General features: G+C 50.6%; 1 protein-coding gene across 1 annotated transcript; it reads left to right on the plus strand.

Annotated features, from left to right (window-relative positions):
• Positions 1 to 33: 33 nt before the first annotated feature.
• NOL6 (nucleolar protein 6) lies at positions 34 to 13,664 on the plus strand. The gene is made up of 26 exons (XM_007950679.2): positions 34 to 159; positions 1,248 to 1,439; positions 1,525 to 1,641; positions 5,657 to 5,836; positions 6,188 to 6,356; positions 6,737 to 6,871; positions 6,960 to 7,123; positions 7,207 to 7,327; positions 7,542 to 7,600; positions 7,697 to 7,798; positions 8,027 to 8,142; positions 8,306 to 8,483; positions 8,644 to 8,766; positions 8,944 to 9,092; positions 9,234 to 9,309; positions 9,556 to 9,696; positions 9,844 to 9,961; positions 10,051 to 10,205; positions 10,372 to 10,535; positions 10,944 to 11,096; positions 11,330 to 11,427; positions 12,189 to 12,313; positions 12,432 to 12,521; positions 12,889 to 13,083; positions 13,198 to 13,299; positions 13,515 to 13,664. Exons 1-26 carry the CDS (start codon positions 34 to 36, stop codon positions 13,662 to 13,664), a joined length of 3,498 nt encoding a protein of 1,165 aa, XP_007948870.2.
• Positions 13,665 to 24,909: the final 11,245 nt, after the last annotated feature.

Below are 24,909 nucleotides of genomic sequence, written 5' to 3' on the forward strand. Positions count from 1 at the left end.
CCTCAGTGGTCAGTCTTGAAGAGTGATGGACCAATGGTGAGCGACTATTCGGGCACTAGCCCAATGGTTCTGGAGCTGGGAGGAGTCCTGAGGAGCTGTCCTCTCATTGATTTGAGTCCTGGAGCGTTCCACTTCCGCCCACGTGAGAAGCTGCGCCTTGTAGAGTGAAGTTGTACCTAGAGTGCGGGAGAGACCCGGAGGGATGGGGCCGGTCCCTACAGGAGCGGCTGGGGAGTCGGAGGTGGGTGAGTCTGCTGGAAAGAAGAGAGGTTCAATGTGACTTCCTCCCTGGTTGCAGGGCCGTAGATCCCAGAGCCTGACCGCTCGCCGGCATGGGACACGAGGGCGTACCCCTCTGGAGTAGTGTCTTTCCCCCGATGTTTCCAGTGTGGAGCAATGATACAATCAAGGCTCGTTAGGGCGGGTGGAGTCTGGTAGGTTTGGATAGAGGCATTGACGCCTACTGAGCTTCAGCTCTGTTCGTCAGCCTTGCACCTTGGAGCTGAAGGGATCCGTGGCTTGAACCGTTTCTCTGCCCAGGCCTTTTTTTCTTGGCTTTAGATGGAATCTTCCTCTCATGCCAGGTTCTATGCCCTCAACTGTGGTGTGGGACTGTGGAAGGGGGCAGGCCCAGGGCTACTGGGAAATGGTTTGGAATCTCTCAGATCTAAGTTTGAAACCTGTTCACAGTACAGTGCATACCAACTGTGGCCCCTTGAATGAGTCATGAGACCTCTCTCAAGTGTCCGTTTTTTTGCTAGAATGCTCGTGAGTATATACTTCTGGGCCTAATAGGTTCTAGTTTCTTGCATTATTGAGTACATAATGGGTGTTTGCTAGGGGACGTGAAACCTGGCAGGATTTGGATAGAAGCAAAAGTGAAAAGGGTATTTGAAAAGACCCAGGCCTAACCCAGCTGAAGAGGAAGTTCCACCATGCATGGCACCTAGAAATAAAAAGGGGTTTGGGCAGAGCTTAGGGCAAGGCCCTAAGGGCTTCTACCCCTGTGAGCTCCAGGCAGAGCTCTGTGCTTTTGCTTGAGGTAGACAGGGAGCCATCACCAGGAGTTTTCAGTGTAGAGCTTCCAAGTAATGATTATCCTGAGTTTTACAGAATCTTACTCCCATTCAAAAGAGGAACAAGGAGCAAGTGAAGCCTTTACCCGCTCCCTATTATGGTAGCATTTAATGCAGCAGGTTTTAGACACCTATCACTTCACACTAGTTTCTCCCTCTCACTGGCTATAGGTGATGGAGACAATTCTAGAAGGCACAGGCCAAGAAGGGAAGAAGGTGTCCTCAAAGAAATGTGTGCTGGAGGGCCTTTTGCAGCCAGTGAAGCTCAGCCCAGCAGAACTGTACAAGGAGCCCACCAATGAGGAGCTGAATCGCCTTCGGGAGACTGAGAGCCTGTTCCATTCCAGTCTGCTTCGTTTACAGGTACTGTTGGGTGGCTGGGATTTGGGTTGGGGGTGCCAGGCCTGGGGCCCTGAGGCTGTTGGACTTGACCCTTCTCCCCTCACAGGTAGAAGAGCTACTGAAGGAAGTGAGACTGTCAGAGAAGAAGAAGGAGCGCATTGATACTTTCTTACAGGAGGTCAACAAGAGGATCCTGAGGGTGCCCTCAACCCCTGAAACAGAGGTAAGGCAAGTGGCTTGAGGAATTAGGAAGCCTAGAAGAGGCCCCAGTGGGAGCATCTCATACAGGGACATGCTATTCTCTGGAGGAGTTGAGATGATAGGGAACTGATTCTCACTGCCAGAAGGCTCAGCTTGGAGAGTGGTCATTCACTTAGTCATTCATTCAAGAAGCACTTAGGTACTTGGCAACATTAATGTCTTTGGGACACATGATTGAACAAATCATTCTAGTTATACTGTTGAGGGCGGGTGGTAGACAATAGATAATAAGCATGATAAGTTATGGTAATGTTAGAAGGTGGTAAGTACTAGCTTGGGAAAAGACAAAAGTAAGACAAGGAGACTGGGAGTATCAAGGAGTGGAGGTGGTTTGCAATTTTTTTAAAAAAATGCATTTTATTGAAATATTTATGTACAGTGAGATACACAAAACTAAAGTAACATGGGTCAATGCATTTTTTTTTTTCTTTTGCAGTGTTCCTTCCCCTTCCCTTCCATCCCTGGTGACCAACAAAGAAAGTTTCCCTCCATATATAAACCTTTCCTTGACCCTCCACAGCAACAAACTAATACTGTATTTGCCCTTCTGTGATTGACTTATTTCACTCAGCATAATGTCCTCCAAGTTCATCCATATTATGCGGTGTTTCACAGACTCTGCGCTATTCTTTAGTGCTGCATAGCATTCCATTATGTGTATGTACCAAAGTTTGGTCATCTACTCTTCTGCTGATGGGTATGTAGGTTGTTTCCATCTTTTTGCTATTGTAACTAGTGTTGCAATGAACATGAGCATGCATATGTCTGTTCCTGTCCTGGCTTTCACCGCTCTAGGATACATACCTAGTAATGGGATTGCTGGGTCAAATGGTATCTACAATTCCAGATTTCTAAGGAATCGCCATATTGCTTTCCACAGTGGTTGTATCACTTCACAGTCACCAGCAGTGTATGAGAGTCCCAATTTCTCCACATCGCTGCCAGCGTTTGTTATTTTCTGTCTCGTTGAACCTTGCCATCAGTGCTGGGGTGAGACGGTATCTTGTTTTGATTTGCATCTCTCTGATGGCCAATGATTGCGGGCATCTCTTCATGTATTAGCTGGCCACCTGAATATCCTCATTGGTGAAGTGTCTATTCATGTTTTCTGCCCATTTTTCAATTGGGTTGTTAATGCCTTTGGTGTTGAAGTGTTGGAGTTTTCTATAAATCTTAGAGATAAGTCCCTTGCCAGATATGTAATTATTGGCAAATATTAATTTGTTGCTGTCATTTTTGTTAAGTGCTTTTTTGTGGTGTTGATTTCTTTGTTGCATATAATTTTCTGTGTTGAGCTTGTTTTGTTTATGAATCGTGTTATCACTTCCTTTGTTGCTATTATTTTAGTATTTGCTAAATATTTGTGCTGGTCCTCTTTTTGATTTTGAGGTGAAGGTTTATAATTTTTCTTTGAGGTTACCCTGTGATATATAGCTTTCTTCCCAAGTTTAGAACAGTCCATTCGATCTTGTAGTTGTCTTGACTTCCCCACCATCTAGAAGTTCTATAACAACACAGTTTATTTCCCTCTTTTTGGTTTGTAGTTGTCCTCATTTGTCAATTGATGTCTCTGGTTCCCTGTTTACAATCTTGTAGGCTTATTTACATTGGATACTTCCGTAGCTGGGTTGGTTCCTAGGTTATATCATCATGTGTGTTAATGGTCAGTTGTTGTTGGCTATTGTTGCTTCTCTGTTCAAAGGGCTTCCTTTAGCATCTCTTGTAAGGTTGATCTGGTTTTAACAAATTCCCTTAATTTCTGCTTATCTGGAAATGTCCTAATTTCACCATCATATTTGAGGGACAATTTTGCTGGGTACATAATTCTTGGTTGGAAGTTTTTCTTTTTCAGTGTTTATATACCATCTCCTTGTCTTCTCGCCTGCATGGTTTCTGTCGAGAAATTCGAGATTAGTCTTATTGGTTGCCCCCTGTAGATAACTTTTTGTTTTTCCCACGCTGCTCTCATGATTCTTTGTCTTTGGTTTTGGTAAATTTGATAATGATATGTCTTGGTGATTTTCTTTTGGGGTCTAGCCTGTTTGGGGTTCGTTGGACTTCCTGAATGGATATATTCTCATCTTTCATCATACCAGGAAAATTCTCTTCCAACAAATCTTTGACAGTTTTCTCTGTGGTTTTGTCTTTCTCATTCTGTTCTGGAATTCCAATGACACATAGGTTATTCCTTTGATGGTATCCCACATGAACTTTAGGCTTTCTTCATTTTGTTTTGATCTTTTTTCTGATTGATCCCTTTCCAAAGAAGTGTTCAGATATTTGCCCTCAATCTCTCTAATTCTGTCTTGCATTGATTCAGTTCTGCTCCTTTGCCCATTCAATGTCTTATCTATTTCTAGAAATTCAGTATTAATCTTCTGGATTTCTGGTGTAGATTTTGTATAATTTCTAATTTTTCATTCATTTTTTCATTTTGTTCTTGTATTGTCTTTAGAAATTGTTGTAGGGTTTTGTCTGTTTTTTCCTCAATTTTGTCAGTGTTTTCCTTGATCTGTCTCTCAATTTGTTGAAGATACCTAAATATAATTCTTTTGAATTCCTTATCAGGGAGTTCCACTGCTGCATCTTCCTCAGGGATGTGTTTTAGGTCTGTATCCTGGTCCCTTGTTTTTCCTGCTTTATCTTGCTGCTTTGTGTGGACTGTGAAGCTCTGTTGTCTCCAAGGCATTGTGATGTTTTCTGTTTATATTTAATTGGTAATTGTATATTGGAGTGACTTGCCCATGATTTTCATTTTCTTTATATGTTATCTACACAAGCAGGGTACTGTGGTGTGCTCCTCTATTCACTAGTTGACAGCACTTACACACGCACCACCTGTCTCCTTTCCTGTTTTCAGCCTCTTGCATGTCCCTGCCGACCTTGGCAAACAGAGCCTATTCTTAGGTCCCTGGAATCCGAATGAGAATGCTCTCACCTTAAATATCCAAAATGACCACCACTTATAAACATTCAGAATGGCTGTGCCCTCGGGCACTTTAAATATCCAAAATGGCTGCACCTTCTGGACAGCAGAAAGTCAACAGCTCAGGTTGTCTCCCTCCTTGCTGTTTCCGTTCCTACTCATAGGCCACCAGCAAAGTCATCCCTGCAGCCCTTGGTGGCCAGAGCTGATCAATTCTCAAGTCCCAGCACCACTTGGAAATATTCAGGCTGTTGGTCCCGTCAGAGTAGCTGACAGTCCGCAGCTCCGACTATCTCTGTACTCACTGTTTTTGTTCAGGTTTTTCCACTGGTTGGTGCCTAATCCAATTCTGATAGTTCCATTCAAAGCTCAGGGCTCCAGGATTATCTTCTGGATCTCTGTCAAGTGGTTTTTCTTTTCTTTGTTGGAGAGGGTCTGTGTTGCTTGTCTGCCTATTCCTCCATGTTACCGGAAGTCTGGTTTGCAATTTTTAAATAGAGTGGTCAGGATAGGCTTTTGAAGACATTTGTGTGAATCTTGTCCAGAGCCTGGCCTGTTCTTTGCAGTGAATGAGGGAGAGCTGGAAAGAGATGCATTCAGAAAGGCAGTAGGGAAAGAGGCATATCATGCAAAAGCTTTATATACAAAAATCAGAATTTTGGCTGTTGCTCTGAATGAAATGGGGGGCCACTGCAGAGGTTTTTTGGAGATGAGGGGAAGTGATCTAACTTGAGTTCTAAAAAGTTCACTCAGGCTGTTGAAAGTAGGATGGAAAGGGACAAAGGTGAAATCAAGGAGACTAGTTAGGAATCCATTGTAGTGATCAACTGAAAAAATGGTGGTCACTCAGATTAGGGTGGAAAATGGGAAAGTGGCCTGTCTCTGGGTACAATTTGAAGGTAGAAATGGGCATTTTAACAGAGATATGTCAAGGTGATTGAAATGTTTTTGTCTTGAGCAACTACTGTTGAATTACCTTAGGTGAAATGGAGAAAGCATGTTTGGGGAAAGGCAGTTGAATCTATACCTGTCATTGTCTCTGTTCCCACAGCTGACAGACCAAGCATGGCTCCCGGCTGGGGTTCGAGTACCCCTCCACCAAGTGCCTTTTACTGTGAAGGGCTGTTTTCACTTCTTGCCCCCGGTCCGGGTCACTATTGTAGGCAGCTACCTTCTGGACACCTGCATCCGGCCGGACATCAATGTGGATATGGCACTGATCATGCCCAGGGTGAGGCCCAGGGTTCGGGGCTGGTGAGGCCTGTCAGTTTTACCACCTAAAATCCCTGGGGCCCTTCCTCTATCCCATCTTCCACTGGCCAGGGTGTTGATATCTGAATTCTAAATCAAAAGAGCAGACCATTGCAGTCATTCTGAGGGCAGCTTAGCTGTGCCCTTGGGCCAGTTTGTGCCCCTTTGGAACTTTGCCTTCCTCATCCGAGAACTGAGTAGAGTGTTGCTGCCCCTGTCTCAGGTACTCCGGCCTCGTTTTGCCAGGCTGGGGTTCTCACTGTGTCTTCATCTTTGCCCTCAAGCTCTGTAACACCTCCCAGTCATCTCTTCCCTTCTCTGACTCCTCCAGGAGATCCTACAGGACAAAGATGCGCTTAACCACCGCTACTTCCGTAAACGTGCCCTCTTCCTGGCTCACTTGGCTCACCACCTGGCCCAGGACCCTCTCTTTGGCAGCGTTCGCTTCTCCTACAACAATGGCTGCCACTTGAAACCCTCATTGCTGCTTCGGCCGCATGGTAAGAAGTTCACACAGGGCTGGGGGCACAGCATGGGTGACAAGTCCAGTCAGGGAGGCATAGGGGCTTTGACTTCAGAGGAGTATTCACAGGGGCCTCAAGTTTAAAGAGGGAGTTGTGGGGACCCCTTTTGCTCAAAATGTCAGCAGGGTCTTAGTACACCCTATATATTCCAAAGGAGCCCTGGTGGTGTAGTGCCTAAGGCAAATGACTACTGAGCAGAAGGTTGATGGTTCAAACCCACCAGCCACTCAGCAGAAGGAAGACTGGGGAATCTACTCTCATAAAGATTTACCACCTCAGAAACCCAATGGGGGTCACTATGAGTCGGGATCAACTCGATGGGAGTGAGTTTGATTTTTGGGTTGGTATCCTCTCAGGGAAGGATGAGCGTCTGGTCACTGTACGTCTGCATCCGTGCCCCCCACCTGACTTTTTCCGCCCATGCCGCCTGCTGCCAACCAAGAACAATGTGCGCTCTGCCTGGTACCGAGGGCAGAATCCTCCAGGGGATGGTGAGCAGGCACTGGTGTCAAGGTAGAGCTGGAGGGAAGTAGTGTCATGGAGACTTCTCTCCTCATGTCTTGCCCTTGGTTCCCACAGGGAGCCCAGAGCCCCCGACGCCCCATTACAACACGTGGATCCTGCAGGATATGGCCCTTGAGTCCCATGTGCAGCTGTTATCAGCTATGCTGGGCTCAGCGTCAGGGCTAAAAGATGGCGTGGCTCTTCTGAAGGTCTGGCTGCGGCAGCGGGAGCTGGACAAGGTACGTTGAGATAGCCCAGCCTCACTGCCACGCTGAGTGGTGGGCTGGCCCTGAGCTCAAGTCTCTCCCTCCATGTCTTTCAGGGCCTGGGTGGGTTCAGCGGGTTCCTGGTCTCCATGCTGGTTACCTTCCTTGTGTCCACACGTAAGATCCATACCACCATGAGCGGCTACCAGGTCCTGAGAAGTGTCTTGCAGTTTCTAGGTGAGGCAGCTAAACTGGGAAAGGCCGGGGATGCCACTCCTCCTCTCATCCCAATAGGGATTGGTTTGCTCCTTGACATCAGACAGATGAGCAAACCAAACCCCAGAGATACAGCATTTTAAAGGAACTAGGGCTGAGGGAGAGTGTCCTTTGGGCTCTGTCCCCAAGGATGGTGTCACCTCCTGACACACCTACCTTCCCTGGTTCACTCCAGCTACCACAGATCTGACAGTCAACGGGATCAGTTTATGTCTCAGCTCAGATCCCTCTTTGGTGAGTTGGGGCAGGGTTGAGTCTGAGTGAGGGGACCTGAAGATAAGTCTCCAACCCTGATTGGTTTCACTCTGCTGTTCCTTCCCTTGCCCCCAGCCTGCCCTGGCTGATTTCCACCAGGCCTTCTCTGTTGTCTTCCTGGACTCCTCAGGTCGTCTCAATCTCTGTGCTGATGTCACTGCCTCTACTTACCACCAGGTAATGATGGGTTCCTCCTTGGTTTCTTAAATACCCCAGCCCTATGAGTCGGAATCAACTCGATGGCAGTGACTGGACTTTGTCTTTTCTGGTTTTACCATAATCTCAGAACCTCCTCCGAAAAGATCTCAGGGCAGGCACATTTCCTGGTGTGACCCCTTGGGTCAACAAAGGGATACAGTGGTGCCAGTTTCACATCTGAGTTCCCTCCTGACCCTGTGGCCCCAGGTGCAGCATGAGGCACGGCTGTCCATGGTGTTATTGGACAGCAAAGCTGATGACGGGTTCCAGCTACTGTTGATGACTCCCAAACCCATGATCCGGGCTTTTGACCATATCCTGCAGTGAGTTTAGGGGTGACAGGGTATGTTGGTGGGTCCTCTTTCCCTAGGGTTAATGTGATCTGGCAGAGCCCTCTGGCAGGCACTCAGGCCTTCCTGGGAATGAGAGTGGGACTTGGGATCCACAGGCCTGATTGTTCCTCTTTGTCTTTCTCTACGCTCCTAGTCTCCGCCCACTGAGCTGCCTCCAGGCAGCATGTCACCGATTGAAGCTGTGGCCTGAATTGCAAGACCATGGTGGGGATTATGTCTCAGCTGCTTTGGGCCCACTAACCACTCTCCTGGAGCAGGGCTTGGAGTCCCGGGTGCACCTCCTGGCCCATTCTCGACCCTCAGTCCCAGAGGTGAGGTGGTATGGGTTGGGTGAATGTGTGGGAGAGTGGGACTGGATCCAGGGCTCAGGGGACACAATTGACATACCATCCCTCTAGCTAGAAAGGAATGTGTGGGAGGGGGCAAGTTTGGGAACTCCTGAGTTGGGTTCAGCTTCTCTTCACCCTACAGTGGGAAATCAGCCAGGATCCACCGAAGCACAGACACTCCAGGGCCGTGACCCTGGGATTGCTCCTCCGGCCTGAGGGGCTGACCAGTGTCCTTGAGATGGGTCCAGAGGCCGACCAGCCAAAGGTGAGGAACTCTGGGATATGGGGGGGTGACTTGGCTCTGTCTTGGGAAGTCCAGCAAGTGTAATGGAAAGAATGGGTTGGGTGGTCTTCATGCCACTTGGATTGAGGCTTGTCAGGGAGAGTTCTGACAGAGTTCTTTTTTGGTCTCCACTCCAACCCACCCCTTGTCTCTCCTCAGGCTGCTGATTTCCGCCAGTTCTGGGGATACCGCTCAGAGCTGCGACGTTTTCAAGATGGAGCCATTCGGGAAGCTGTGGTCTGGGAGGCAGGCTCTATGGCCCAGAAGCGCCTTATTCCCCAGCAGGTGGTCACCCATCTCCTTGCGCTGTGAGTGTAAACATCTTATTTCTGGGAGGCAGCCGGTGGTGGGGAGCCTTTTACTAGGATCTAACCCAGGCTCTTGGGGGTAAAGAGATCATCTTCTGCTGGGATATAGTCCTAACTGTGCCTGTGTGTCTCTCTCTCTAGCCATGCAGACATCCCAGACACCTGTATCCACTATGTGGGGGGCTTCCTAGATGCACTGATCCAAGGTCTGAAGGAGGTAAGGGCCCTAGACTGGGGTAGGGTTAATAATTGTAGAGTGTTTGTAGACTGCAAGTGCAGTGGGATTGGTAGCGCAGAAAGAGCCCTCACCATCTCAGTGGCACCTTGGCTGGCCCAGGTCAGGCTGCACCTCTTCAAGTGTCCAGCAGAGGGGGCACTGGCTTTTCTGCTGAGCCACTGTAGAATCCCAGGTGGTGCTAGGTTCTATAAGGTCCTGGCTTCCTGACTGTCTTCTCCCCCTCAGACCTCCAGCACAGGGGAGGAGGCCCTGGCAGCTGCAGTGCGTTGCTATGACGACCTCAGCCATCTGTTGTGGGGGCTGGAGGGCCTCCCACTGACTGTGTCTGCTGTTCAGGGAGTTCACCCCGTGCTGCGCTACACTGAGGTAAGATGCTGAGGGTCAGGTGACCTCTCCTCTCTGTTGGTGACCCCCAGCTCTGCTCCAGTCACCTGGCATTCCTCCTTTTAACTCTTGGCTATGGGCACTGTCTCCGAGACCTAGGCTGCTTCCTCAGCCTACCTTCTTCCATAGGTATTTCCGCCAACCCCCATCTGGCCAGCCTACTCCTCCTATGAGCGCCTGCGAGAGCAGGCCTCGCTGGTGCCCAGACCCAACAAGCCCTGCCCAGCCTATGTGGAGCCCATGACTGGTGAGGGGGCTCTTGGGAGGGCATGGGAGTCAGTGGGAGGGGCAGCACCCACTTGACTGCAATCAGAGACTGACCTGTCTCTCCTCTAGTGGTATGTCACCTAGAGGGCAGTGGTCAGTGGCCACAGGATGCTGAGGCTGTGCAACGGGTCCGAGCTGCCTTCCAGCTACGTCTGGCAGAGATACTGACACAACAGCATGGGCTGCAGTGTCGTGCCACTGCCACACACACTGATGTTCTCAAGGTTAGCATGATGCAAGCCAAGGATACCCAGGGAAGGATGGTGACAGCAGGGCACTGGTGAGGATAGCCCTGTGACACCAGACTGGGGGGGGGGGGGATGCAGGCCACAGAGCACTCCCAGGCCCCAGGCTTACATTACTCCCCATCCCCATACTCCCTCCCAACAGGATGGATTTGTGTTCCGGGTGCGTGTGGCCTATCAGCGGGAGCCCCAGATCCTGAGGGAGATGTGGACCCCAGAGGGGATGATCTCATTGAGGGACACAACTGCCTCCCTCCGACTTGAGAGGGACACAAAGCAGTTGCCCCTGCTCACCAGTGCCCTGCATGGGTATGGCCACCTACACAGGCTCTCCCTGTCTGGATGCTCTGCCCACCCCCATGTTCTTTCCTGGCTGTCTGTTCCTCTGGGAGGCCAAACAATGTCATGGTCAGGGATAAGAGTCCTGGAGTCAGGCAAGATCTGGAGTCTCACCAGTTACTGATTCACCCTTTACTGGATGTGTCCCTTTGGTCAGATTCTCATCTGGAACTTGTTTTCCTCATCTGTAAAATAGCAGTAATGACAGGACCAATCTCTTGTGTCTTGTGTCAAGAGGACATGAGATTATGCATGTAGAGCATTAGTTCAGGGGCTAGCACTGGGCAAGAGTTGAATGAACAGTTGCATTGGCACTGACACTCTGTTGCTGGGTTCTGGCTGCCTGGGCCTCGTGTCACTCTCCTCTTTTCCCCCTAGACTCCAAAAGCAGCACCCAGCCTTCTCAGGAGTGGCTCGGCTGGCCAAGCGGTGGGTACGTGCCCAGCTTCTGGGTGAGGGATTCTCCGACGAGAGCCTGGACCTGGTGGCCGCTGCCCTCTTCCTGCATCCTGAGCCCTTCTCCCCACCCAGGTGATTTCCTCTGCCCTTTCCCCAGTAGGGAAGTTCCCTTTGGGGCCTTCATACCTCAAACTGCGTCTTTAGTCTAGATGGTGGAGGGTAGCAGAAGCTAGTGACAGAAGAGGGGTTCCAAGATTCTTCCCTCCTGGTCCGCACTAAGGGATCTGGGCTCCCTAGGTTGTAACTGATAAGAGAAGATGGGAATAAGCCAGGCCCTAGGCTTGGTGCTTACTCCCTGCCCTCAGCTCCCCCCAGGTTGGCTTCCTTCGGTTCCTCTACTTGGTGTCAACCTTCGATTGGAAGAACAACCCCCTCGTTGTCAACCTCAACGATGACCTCACTGGTGAGTGGTAGGATTGAATAAGACTGAGAGAAGAATTACCCTTTACGGACTGCAGAATGAGCCAGGTGAAGGTTTTCCCTGCCAGTCTATTAGGTTTTCTCTGCTTCTTCCGTCTCAGATATCTCAGCCTGGCCCTTGGGGTAGAGAGTTGTCAGAAGGCTCAAGTTAAGCTTTCGGGGAGCTCGTGAACTGTAGATAGGTGATTTGCCCACATGATGGGTAGAAACAGGATGGACTGGGGGTAGTTAACAAGCTATATTTGGAGCTGTGGAGGGGAGAGGAGAGCAGAATGAGAACTCTGAACACTAGATAAGTGTTATGGTGGGGAGCAGGGAAGGGCCTGGATTAGAACAGATGCCTAGACCTCTCGGGGGGTGGGGATGGCAATTTCCGGTTGTAACATAAGGAGTTCCTGGTGCCAGCAGAGAGCAAGGTGTCACCTTCCTAATTCCCCAGGTATGTGGGGTACAGGGGAGAGGGGGCTAGGGGCAGGCCTCAGCTTGTGCAGTCCCGGAAACCAGAAAGGGTGTGTCTGGCAGTGGAAAATTCTGCTTCTGGGCTGAGGCTGGCAGATTAATGCCCGTCCCCCACCCCATATGAGGCAAATGCAGTGTCCCTTTTCTCACCTTGGCCACTTGCAACAGGGGCTTTAGAAAATCCCTTTGAGGGGCAGTTATTGCGTGAGCAGTAGGAGGATCTGGGCAGCAGAGGGTATCTGGGGGAGGGGTAGGCTGACCTGGGATTTCCTCCCTTGTCCCCAGCGGAGGAGCAGGTAGAGATTCGCAGTGGCTTCCTGGCAGCTCGGGCACAACTCCCCGTCATGGTCATCATTACCCCCCAGGACCGCAAGAGCTCTGTGTGGACACAGGATGGACCCACAGCCCAGGTTCAAGCCCATCCCTGCCCCCAAATGTGTGGTTTCTGCCCCCAGGGAAAAAGCAGGCCCTGCCTGTGCTAAGAGAGACCCATGGTCAGGTCTGGTTTGATATTCCTCTACACCCTAGATCCTACAGCAGCTTGTGGTCCTGGCAGCTGAGGCCCTACCCATTCTAGAGAAGCAGCTGATGGATCCCTGGGGGCCTGGGGATATCAGGGTAAGCCCTTGATCAAGAGTGACTCTAGGACTCTGGGGGTTTTTCCTTTAAACTCTAGGAGTCTAGAGCTCAAGGGGGCTCTCCCAGATGCCCCATCCCATTTTGGTGCCCATCCAGAGAAGGCAGTGGTAAAGCCTGGAGGAGAACTTGGGCCAGTGGTTCCATCCAGGCCTCATGCTTCTAGCTTGTGTTCCTTCTGTTGGACCCGTGTTTGTACCAGATGCTTGGTCTGTGGGTCTTAGTATTCCTGCATGTGGGCCTATGATAAATGGTTAACAAAGGGGACAGAGGGAAGTATGGGGAGAGGTTTATGGTTCTGTTCCCAACCCCAAGTGGGCATATCTAACCCCTCTCCACCCTTTTTCAGACAGTGTTCCGGCCACCTTTAGACATGTATGATGTGCTAATCCGTCTGTGTCCCCGCCACATCCCCCGGCACCGCCAGGCCGTGGACTCGCCAGCTGCCTCCTTCTGCCGTGGCCTGTTCAGTGAGCCCCGGCCCTCTCCCTTGATGCCCGTGCTGGGCTATGACCCTCCCCAGCTCTATCTGGCACAGCTCAGGGTAGGTCCTAAAGGGCTGGCTGACCTGGAGAGGAGACTTCCCGGAGGAGCTAGGACCATGGAGGTGATGCTGAGGTGCCTACTTGCAGTCTTGTCTCTGTCCTGGTCCCTCTAGGAGGCCTTTGGGGATCTAGCCCTTTTCTTCTATGACCAGCATGGTGGAGAGGTGATTGGTGTCCTCTGGAAGCCTACTAGCTTCCAGCCCCAGCCCTTCAAGGTATGCTGGCTAGTGACTGCCATGTGTTCCTGAGTGTACACGTGCTTCTGTGTGAGCTTGCGTGTCTGTGTGGTCTATTTCATAAATGATCTTGTGTCAGGTGTGAGGCATATGGGCTTTTGTGTGTCTGTCTCTGCACCCTCACCCTGCCCCCAGCCTAGTATCTCTGATTGTGCCGTTGTGACACCCTACCCACATTTCTCTGATTTCTCCAGGCCTCCAACACAAAGGGACGCATGGTGGTGGCTCAAGGTGGGGAGCTGGTGATGGTCCCCAATGTGGAAGCAATCCTAGAGGACTTTGCTGTGCTGGGCAAAGGCCTGGTGCAGTCTGTGGAGGCCCGGAGTGAGAGGTGGACTGTGTAAATTCTAATGCCGGGAGCAAGCTGTGGGTGAACATCAGGGCCTCAGACCTCTGGAGCAAGATGTCAATGGAGTAACTTTCACTTTCACTGCATATGGACCCTCCGTGGAGGGCCTGTTGCCCTGAACACATGGAATTGTTCCCCTCAAAATTCCTGTCCCAGTTTTCTGTCTGATTCCTCAGGGGTCTGCTCCAGTATTGGGGCAGGAGCCATAGTGTCCTATGGAGTCCCCTAGGCCCACAGTCCCAACCTCCAGAAGAGGAGTGGGAACTCTTAGGAAGATAGTAGAACCCGGGAGATCCATCCACCTGCAGTTTGGGGCCTGACCACTATTTTCTTCACATAGACTCTTCTAGAAGCTATGTGCCCAGGGCTGAGACTGCTCCCTTCGCACTGCTCAATGGGCACTTAAACTTCAGGGTGCCCTTGAAGCAGTATCAGGCCTTTAAATGGGGCCCAGAGGGTGGGGATGGCCAAAAAGACCAAAGGACAGGAAGGAGCTGAGTGAGCAAGGGGAGCTTGTGATCTTGGTTGCTTGGGCCCCTCAGTCTAGGAAAGAGATGGACACAGTACTTCTGGGACCTCTCAGCCGCTGCAGCTCTGTGCATTTACCCCTGACACTTTGTCCTCTGCTGTTACAGACTGTCCTACTTCTCACCTGTCATAGGCTGCAGAGGTAAATTCCCAATGCCAGGGAGAGGGGCTGCTTCCTGTCAGCCTGGTCCATACCCACCTGCCAGCAGCCTCTCCCTGCACCTCTGTCTCCCCTAATCCTGGCTGTTTTTCCAGACTCAGCTCAAATGGTGCCTTGCCCTCAGCCTGAGGTGATCTTCCCTTCTCTGAGCTGTTAGGGCAATTACTGTCTGTTTGGTTCATGCAATCATGGATAGCGCAAGCTCATTGTCATCTTGAGCATCAATGTAAAATTAAATCGCTTCATTTTCCCTGAGTTCCTGGCTTTGCCTCCCTTTTTCACATGGTTTTAACCTTGTCTCATATATGTAAACTCCTTGTGGGCAGGAAACATATTTGGACATAGATTTCTTGGTGTTTTTCATGGCACCCAGTACGGTGCTTTGCTCAAGTAGAATACAGGTATGTGTGGAAGGGGCATCTATCCCAGGCAGATGAAGGGCTGGGATGCCACTGGAAGACTTCAAAGAAAAGGATTCAGTTTGCCTATTCTCCCTAGAACGGGTAGAGGGTGATGGTGAAAGATAAGCCCGAGAGATAATAAAAAGTTCACATTTATTGAGTGCCAACTAGGCTATCAAACATATTTCACTGGTGTAAATGTGATCATATAATCATTACCACCCTCTGTAGTAAGTGCTTCTAGTCAACCTCATTTTCCCAGCAAGGGGAACCATCTCAGCAGCTCCTTAGGGAGGGATTTTGATTTCCTGGCTGTGGTAGTTCAGTTTGTGTGTCAACTTGGCTGGGCCTGGTTGAGTGGCTGGGCAGCTGGATATAGTATTCCCCATATGAGACTGGTAATCAACTCCAAGGTGGAACCTACTGTGAGCAGCTGAGTAGCTGCCTTTGGGTATGTGGTCTGCATCCTGTATATAAACAGAAGCCTTGGGGAATGGTCTCTAGCTTACCGCACGCTTGGACCCTGCCTGTAGCTGTGTCGTTCAGCAGCCTGCCATGCTCTGCCGACTTTGGGACTTACAATGGACTTAAATTAATGGCCTGCCGTGTGGTTTGGTAACATTAAGACTGTGCCATTTTGTCGACCTTGGGCTTGTTAGCCTCAGCAGCCAGTAGCTGCCGGAGTGAAGAGATGTCTCTAACTTCAGTGAGCCAGGAGCAAGAAGCAGAGCTGAAGCCCAAGGTTGAGGGGCTTTCACCCAGCCCCTAGAGCCTGGCACTTTGAACTTGGACATCTAGCCTCCCGAACTGTAAGAGAATAAACTCCTGTTTGTTCAAGCATCCCGTTTGTGGTATATTCTTGTCTGAATGGTACTAGGTAACCACAACACTGGCTTTTGAGCTTCCTCATCAAAATGAGGAGAAGCCGTGTGGGAACTCTAGCGTCCAATTTTGTCTCAATTCTTTTAAACCAAAACTGCACCAAAACTATTGCTGTCGAATCAAGTCTTACCCATTACAACCCTATAGTACAGAGTAGAACTTCCCCAAGAGGTTCCCAAGGCTGTAAATCTTCATGGAAGCAGACTGCCTCATCTTTCTCCAGAGCAGCTGGTGGGTTCAAACTGCCAAAGTTTTGGTTAGCAGCTGAATGCTTTAAGCTCTGTTCCACCAGAGCTTCTCATTTTGTTAGTTCTTGTGAATCTATGCCAGTCCTCACATGTCATCATGGGACAATTCAGCCCATAGTTGAAATTGGCTGTGTGAACCAGAGTCTACACTCATGAACTCCAAGTACTAGCGTGCCAGGCTTTATTTGCAGTGGAAGAAACCTAATCCTAGTCTCATGGAGCCCCACAGTCCATGGATTTCTGGCTCTTCTACCTTCTTTTTTCTTGGTCCCTCGTTCTCCACAGTCCCTTCATTTGTGTAGGCTTTGGGGAGGGACAAGATTTGCTGGCTGGTTTTAAATAATTGTGTTTCATCCCCAGGTCGGGGATCTCTGGTGGCATAGTGCCTAAAGCATTTGACTGCTAACTAGAAGGCTGGCGGTTCAGACCCACCAGCCACTCCTCAGAAGGAAGGTTGGGCAATCTACTTCCACAGTGATACCACCTCAGAAACCTAAGGAGGGGTTGTTTTGGGTCACATCCAACTCCACGGCTTTTTTTTTTTTTTTGCCCCAGGTCAAGTGCAGAATAATTGCCTTGGGCCCTTTCACAAAACTGGCACTGAATTATCCCTGGGGCTGGGGTGGAATCTGCCCCTAGGCAGGACTCCGCAGCATGTGATGGCACTAATGCCAAGTGGAATGAGCCTGGGCCCTGCTATCATCTCCCTATGTGGCCCTGGGCCAATTGCTTCCCCTTGCTGGACTCAGTCTCCCCACCTATGAAATGGGCATGATGATGGCATTGTCAGGCACCCAGCACCTATGTGACAAGGGAAGAGGTCCAAGATCTCAGAAGCCTGAGTTGCTGCACCATCCATTCCTGCCCTTCCTCTTCTTCCAGCTTGATGGGGGTCAGGGTGAGTGTGGGGAGAGGTTATTTCTCTTTCTAAGGCTCTTTAAAGGCTTTTGAAATCAATCCAGGAAGCCCAGGCTCTTCTACCTTCCATCCTTCCCATTGCAGCCCCCAGCTGTTTTCTCATATTTTCTCTGGAAGTAGGTAAGGATGCTGGTGTGGCCTGAGATGACTCTGCTCGGGGCTCCTTTGCCCTAGGATGACTCCTTTGTGGCCACTCAGGCTTCAGGGGAGCAGGGCAACGCTGGAACCTTAGAAGGAGGAGTGGAGAGAAAGATCTTAAGTATGAGCAAGTGTGTGTCCACAATGGTGAGTCAGCATCTGGGGGCCTCTGCATTTACCTCTGTGTGTGGACATGGATGGGTGGGTGTCTGCATGATTTGTGCACTCTGTGTTGGGACATGCACCCATCTGTGTGCACTAATCTTTGTGTGTGGGTTTTGCCTGTAGCTCCTGGTTGTTATAAATGGGAAAATCTGCAGTTATTGGACAGTAGGCCAGGAGAAAAAAAGCTCTCAGGTAGGAGTCAAGAACCCTGGATTCCTTCCTGTACCTTTAAATAAACCCTTCCCCTTCCTGGGCCTGTTTCCCTAGTTCTGACTGACCTGAGCTTCTCTATGAAGTTACAGTCAGTGAACTCTTGAAAGATCCTCTCTTTGGGCTGTGGCATCAGATAACTACCTTGAAACCAGTGTCCTCTTAGCTGAAAATCCCATATTCCTTTGCCCCTCTCCTTTGGAGAAAAAATTCAGAACCCCAAAGCCTAAGGTGCTTGCAGCAGGTTACATTCAACAAAATCCTGAGGGCTGCTCAGTCCCTGAGCTATTAAGTCAGATTTGAGCTAGGTTGACCCCTGCTCTGATACACATGTAGGCACACCCTCACTCCTACTCCCACCTCCCCACCCTGGCCAACATCCAGCATGACATCCGGTAGGTCCTTGCTTTGTGAGTCACAGATTAATCCCAGGTAAACTGATAAGGGCAAGGGGGATGCCTAGGGCACGTGAGTCACCCCCGCCCTCCACAGGAAAGGCCACTCTGCTCATTGCTCCCTGTTGCAGACAGAGGAAGAAGAAGGCAGCATCTCAGAGGGTTCCCAAGGAACTAAGGGGGACCAAGAAGAGGGTTGTTCCCAGGGAAAGATATACTTTCCCTCATCCTCTTAATTAACAAGAATAACTTCAGCTTCTGGGAGATGGGTGAGGAGGATAATTTTCGTGGTTTACATGGGCCCAGAGAGGTGTAGGAACTTGTCCAAGGTCACACAGGAAGTTAGGGGTGGAGCAACAGAGCAACTAGCTGTCCTGGCCCCAGACAAGCCACCTGCTGCTGAGCCTGGGCTCTCCTGGGATCCAGGAGTGGGATAAGGAAAAAGAAAGAACTAGAGAGGTCTGAAGGAGCTCTGATAGCATAGTGCCTAAGGCACTTGACTGCTAACCAGAAGGCTGGTGGTTCAAACCCACAAGCTACTCCTCGGAAGGAAGATGGGGCAATCTACTTTGGTAGTGATACTGCCTCGGGAAACCCAAGGAGGGGTCACTATGAGTCGGGTCCGACTCGACAGCACATAATGACAACAGCAGAGAGGTCTGAGCTCCACATCCCTCCAATAGGGAAGACATGGGGAAGAAACCCTTGGCCCTTTGCCCCCTCCCTCTGCCCAGGATCCAGAGGACCAGGGACGAGGGTAGGGGTGGGAGTGTGAGTGCACCTGTCCACCTTAGCTCAAGCCTAAATCTTCTGTCCTCTGGCCTGGAAGCTCCCCAAAGCAATACCCAGCTCTCCTCTTTTTTCCCAGACTGGAAATCTCCATAGGACAGGGCTTGAGTCCCCCAAAGAATGCAGAGTCAAGGTTGGGTCCTGATTCAGAGGGCAGGGGATGTTGAGATCCAGCCCCTGTTCCACTTGTTGACCAATGGTTTAGATGAAAAAGTCAGATAGGGAATCCTGCCTGGCCTTTCCCCATTTCCTCCACAACACCCCCACTTCTATCTCCCAACTAATGGGGTCTCCCTGGAGCGCAATTCCCACTGGTTCAGGAAGTCACTTCTGAAGCAGCCTGTCCCTTACCTCGGATCCTTCCCCCTCTGACTCCTTTCCCCTAGGGCTGGTAGCTGGTGGCTGCCCTATAATTAGCAGGCAGACTGGGCTGGAGTGAAGAGAGAGTATACTGAAGCTCACACATACCCCTCTGCCTTTCTGGAATATAAGATGCAAAGCCTCCTTCTGCCCTACCCCTCACCCCCAACTCCACAGGCCCCTCAGCAGTTGTCCTGCTTGGGTCCCTGGGGTTTAGAAGATTACAGCTTAAATACTCTGGCTTCTTGGATAAGAACCATTGTTATACCCCTTAGTATAGAACCTGGGCCCTTCCAGTACTACCCATTTCTCTTCTCAGCCTCACAATTGTTGCTCTCTTCATGTACCAAGCAGGCAGCCACCCCAGCCAGGGCTTGGCCCAGCAAGCCTCTTACCTAGAAAACCTGTCACAAAATCCCCAACCAAATGTTTCGCCTTCAGGATGTCCTCCTATTGCCCCAGCCTAAAGGATGCTCCATGCTCCCTTCCTGACCGCAGGGGTCAGGCTAATGCCAGGCCCCACTTCAGGCCCCCCAGGCAGCCTGTGTGCTTTCCTTCCCTCAGCCTCTGGTTCTGACTCTCAGCCTCTGGCCCCAACCCCATACCTGTACAGGAGGTTTCTTGCCAGTGAGGAGGGAGACAGGAAGTTGGGAAGTTGCAAAGCCCAGGGGCTCCTGGGAACTGGTCCCAAAAGTGTGAGCCAGAGCCCTGCAGGCACCCAATGCCTGTTTATAGTGGTTGCCTGGTCTGTGTCAGTGCCATGTCACTAATCCCTCTGCCCCTGAGGCTGGCATGGGGCAGGACCATGTCTGCCCTACTCTTCTTTCCACTCCTAAACTGGATCCCCATCTCCTATCTCTGAGTTTTAAAAACACTGGATCCAGATCCAAAGCCAGGCCCATACAGGGACACACACAGTTATACACACAGACCTCCATGGATCTACACATCATATGCGTGGGCCCTCATACACCCACACCCACACATGCACATACAGACCTCCATGAGTACATGCATTCTCACATGCACATACATGTGGATATTCACATGAGGAGATGTGGCTCTGATCAAAGAGGAAGCTTCTGGAATGAACCTCCACCCCACCCCCCATGTTGACTATGTAATACAGTTTTCAAAGCCTGAAAAATCCACAATCTTATTTGATTCTTTGGCCCTTAAGGTGTGGATGAAACCTCCCCAAATGACTGATGAAGAAACAGACTCTGAAAGGTGAAAGAAGATAGCTGTCAAGGTCACCTCACCGGTCAGTGGCCAAGGCAGACCTGGAGCTCAGACTCTGGGTCTGCAAGAGACTTCTTCCCCTGTCAGCCTAGTCCCTATGATTCTAGATCTTTCCTCAGCAAGGAGTGTAGGCCTCCCTCCCATCCCTGTGCCTCCTTAATATGATCCTTTACTGTCCTCAAAGGGAGTTAAGGGCGGCTTAGGGACACCAAGAGGTGAGCCAAGAGTGCCCAGCATATAGGTCAAAAGGTAGGTTTTCCCAAGCTCCGGCTGGACATCCTGCTGGAGGTACCCGAGGGGAACAGTTGGTGTTCATGGGCTCTCTGCCATCTCGCCAGTGTGGAGATGGGGGTGACTGTTTTGGCGTAGGAGAAAGAGTCACCTGCCCACCCCCTGGTCTGGGGACACTCATAATAGGATGATTCATCTTTTCTCTCCATTCCCGATTCCAGTCCAGAGCCAGCTCCCGCAATCCTCAAGGCCTGGAAATAGGAGTAGTGTCCAGTAGTACCCCCAAAGTAGGGGCACACCCTGGAAAGGGGAGGTTGAGCTTGAGGAACTCAGTAGGTTTCTGTGCCATGACTACCCGCCTCCCCTGTGCCTCAGTCCTGTGGCTCCCTGGCCACTCTGCCCTCTTCACCTCTCCTCCCTGTGTGACTCCATGTACTTCCCATATAAATGTGGGATGTAAATCCTAGTTCAATACTGGGTGGTCCAGTGAGAGCTTAGCAGATGACTTCTCTCCAAACCTCAGTTTTCTCATCTGTGAAATGGGAAACATAGCACCCATTCCTGGGGGTTGTTGTGTAAAAGTAGGAGGAAGTAGTTTCTAAGATTAAAATGGTCCATATATCTGTTTTTATCCACCCCTTCTGCACCACTCTCCAAGGCTTTGGAAGAGGCTAGTAGGGCTGGGCTGGGGGGGTTTGTCTCTCTACTCCTTCCCACTCCTGCCCCCACTTCTGAGTCACTGACAGCAGGGCCCATGTCTCCTTCTCTGCTGGTTCAGGCTGTTCCCATTCAGGCAAAAAGAGTTTTGGGGGCAGGAAATGAAGGGTGTGCCACCCCCACCCCTTACGAGGCCCCAGCCAGCCCCTCTGGTCCAGCAGGCTGGGACATGAGTCTTCAGCCCTTCCCTCTCCTGGGAACCCACTCCCCCAGCTCTGACCTCAAAAGAGTCATGGCCTCCCACAGGGTGGATAGGTTGTCAGGTCCCTTTCCTGGCTGAGCCCTCTCGCCCAGGTGAGATACACACCTTGCTCAGATGCCCTGGGAGGAGGTGGGGCCTCCTCATCTACCTCCTCTCCTAGTTTAACCTCTTAGGCGGGTTGCACTGGGCGCTGGCTTTTTTCTCCAAAGTGCAAGAGGAAGCCTAGAGGGCTCTGGGTAAGTGTGTGATTCAGAGGGTTGGGGCCTCACCAAGTTCAGTTTCTTCTCTTGAAATCACATGATCTTCTTGCCTTCTGTCCCCCTTTGTGCCACCCATGTAACTGCAATGAGAATGATGCCCTCTGGATTGTACAATGACCTACTTCTTTCCCTTAAACTCTAGCCAGGCTGGCACTTCTGTGCCAGCATCCTCAAATCTTGATCCACTTGGTCCATCCCAGGTAATCCAAGGAGGGCTGACAGGAATAAGAGGCCCACTGAAGCCATTCCATCCTTCTCTTATGGCCATTAAGAAGCACAAAGACCTATACCATTTTAGCTCCAGCCTTTACCGCTCTCAATGTGCATGTGTATGTACATGTATGAACATGTGTACACACAGTAGTTATGTCCATGACTGAGTTATGTGGGAAGTACATGGAGTCACAGTACTGAAGATTGGGCTCTCAAAGGGGTCACAAAGGCTCTCTATGGGTGGCCAGTAGCCCTAGGATTATAACTAAACACAAACAGACATGCACATATGTGTGAGTACATGAAAGTACGCACGTGTGAATATGTGCAAATTATACAAAATATACAAACCATGGTTGTGTGCGCCTGCTAAGCTCTCACTCAGCCACCCAGCAGTATTGAACTGGGATTTACACCCAATGGGGCTGGGGAGGAGAGATGAAGAAGGCAGCACACGTGAACAACTATGTGAGCTGAGTGCAAACACGTGTGAACAGGACAGCCCTGCATGTGCCTGCTGGTCGCAGAAATGCCTCTGTTTTTCTTTCTCCACCTGGTTCCCAGACTCAGCTGCTGGCAGGCTTAGGACAGGGCAGGGTGGGATGGGACACTGTGGGCTGGGATTCGTATTTTCTTTCAGAGTTGAGGAGCCCCTTGCTAGTTTCTACCCGGTGCTGCTCTATTGGAGACCCTGAGGCAGTGAGGATCTGAGGCTGAGAAGAGAGGGCAGCATGGCGGGGGGTGCTCTCTGACTCCCACAGCCTGGAACCAGGCTCTGGAACCTGGAGGCTAGGGTTCTGTCTTGAGTCATAAGCTGGCAGTGGGGCCAGTGGGAAGGTAGTCAGTGATGGTTTCCTGATTCACCGTGGGGCCTCCCAGCCCATGGGGGCCTGGTGGGGTGGGGTGCACCTTTCTGGGCCAAAGGCCATGAGAGGCCTCATGCGTGGGTTCCACATATGTGTGAGCCTATGGCCAGGCTCTCATGTGAATGGGATTGCATGAGCATATGAACAGAGCTGTGTCTACATGCAAGTGTGAGGCTACCTCAGAGTGTGTACATATGTGCATGTGTGTGATTCTATCTTATGTGTGCTTCTTAAATCAGTTGTCAAGTTGACTCAGACTCATGGTGACCCCATGTGTATCAGAGTAGAACTGTACTCCATAGGATTTTCAATGACTGATTTTTCAGTAGTAGATCATAAGCTTTTCTTCCAAAGAACCTCTGCATAGACTGGAACCTTAAACCTTTCATTTAGCAACAAAATGAGTCAACCATTTGCACCCCCAGGCTGCTAAATCCCATAATTTGGGCTTGAACTACGTCTGACAGTCAATCTTCAAGGGCAACTGCCTGGGGTCCTTAGCCTACCTTCTGGAAAATTTAGTTTCTTCTATCTCCCCTGGCAATCCTGTTATAGAGACTTGGGGTGAGGACATACTCTGGTTCCGGTCCTGTGAGAGCAAGGCCCAGGATGCCAGGCCTCCAGTTTCCGATTATTAAATGAGACATGGGGGTTGAGATTGCCCATGACCCCCCTCAGATGGAACTGACACCCCACAATTTAGCCAGCTTAACTTTTTTTAAAAATTATTTTTATTGTGATTTGGGTGAAAGTTTACAGAGCAAATTCATTTTTCATACAGCATTTTATACACATTTTGTTTTATGTCATTGACTGCAATTCCCCACAATCTAACAGCTCTCTTCCCACTTCCCAAGGTTATCTCTTCCCTGTGTCCTTCCCTCCCATGCTTTCCCACCCTACCCCCTAGCTATCTCCCTGTGCAAACACTGCCCTTCTATTCTCCCACAATTGATCAATCGCTCTACTGCTTGCTCCAAGGAGTGTATCTATCTGATGTAAATGTTCACCCCATATTCCTGTCTGTTGTTTGGCTGGAAGCCACAGGAGTTAATTCAGCTCCAGACCTGAAGGGTAACTAGGGGCCATAGTCTCAGGGGTCTCACCAGGCTCTATCAGACCAGTAAACCTGTTTTTTTTTTTTTTAATGAATTCAAGTTTTGTTCCACATTGTTCTCTCCCTCCATCCAGGATCTCCTGCACTGATCCCTTTCTGAGTGGTACCCAATCACCATCCAGTTCTTCTGATTTCATGGTCATATAGGCTGAGAATCACATGGTCTACCAGTCCCTTGGACTGATTGTTTCCATGTGTCTTTAGTTTTCTTCATTCTTCTTTGCTCTGGACAAGGAGAGACCCATTGTTGCATCTAGATCCAGCTTAACCTCTTAAAGAGATTGAATCTCCCCTGGCTTGGGATCAGTCAGAGTGAGAGAGAAGAGAGTTAAAAACATCTGGGACTCACCCTGCTGGCAAGCATGTGGCATGTGGCATGTGAGGACAACTGCAGCTCAGCCTCTGGAGCCATGTGAAAAACACACACAGGTGCATGTGTGACAAGCTCAGTTCACCCAGCCATGTTCAACAGGTGTGTGCCATGAGGGATGTCCAGCAAGCAGGACCAGACACACAGGACATGAGTGTACCATGTGTGAGTTCAGCTGTGGACACAGCTGGCCAGTACAAGGAACACATGACATGTACTCACAGAAGGAGGAGGAGCAAGGGCCAGTGGGTTCTAATTTGAACTCAGAACACAAGCTGGCATTCAACCACAGCTGGGCTATGAAAGGGTCTCTTCTCACTCCTTGGGGCCCACAACCTCCTCTCTCCTAGCTCCTTCCCTCCCCACTGAGGCCATGCTGGGTCCAGCCATCTTCAGAGCCAGATCTTTCATTTCTGACTTGTCTCTCCTACTCCCCTACCCCCATGGCAGGAGTGACCACGCTATCTACAGCTCACTGTGAGTGGGGCCAGGGGCCCCTCTCTTTGGCAGCTTCACTCCAACCACGGTCCTGCACACAGCTGATATACCCGACAGCCCTCTTAGTCCCTGTGACATCTCCTCTCCTCAGTGCCCTCCAGGGCCACCCCAGCCCACAGCACCTCACACTCCCTATCCTCCTTCCAGCTTCCCCCAGCCTCCCAGGCAGGGTGAGGGGCTGGTCAGCCCGCCCCCCAGGCCGCGTAGGGCGAAGCGGGCGGGGCCCACGCTTACTGCGTTCCTTTAAAGGGCACCACCCGTTGCTCTGCGGCCACTGCACGCTGCACCAGCCGCTCTTCCCGCCCAACAGAGCCCCAGCCTGCCCCCAAC

The sequence above is a fragment of the Orycteropus afer genome, unplaced genomic scaffold (genome assembly GCF_000298275.1).
Source record: "Orycteropus afer afer isolate SDZICR_OR568_19922 unplaced genomic scaffold, OryAfe1.0 scaffold00285, whole genome shotgun sequence".
NCBI lineage: Eukaryota > Metazoa > Chordata > Mammalia > Tubulidentata > Orycteropodidae > Orycteropus > Orycteropus afer.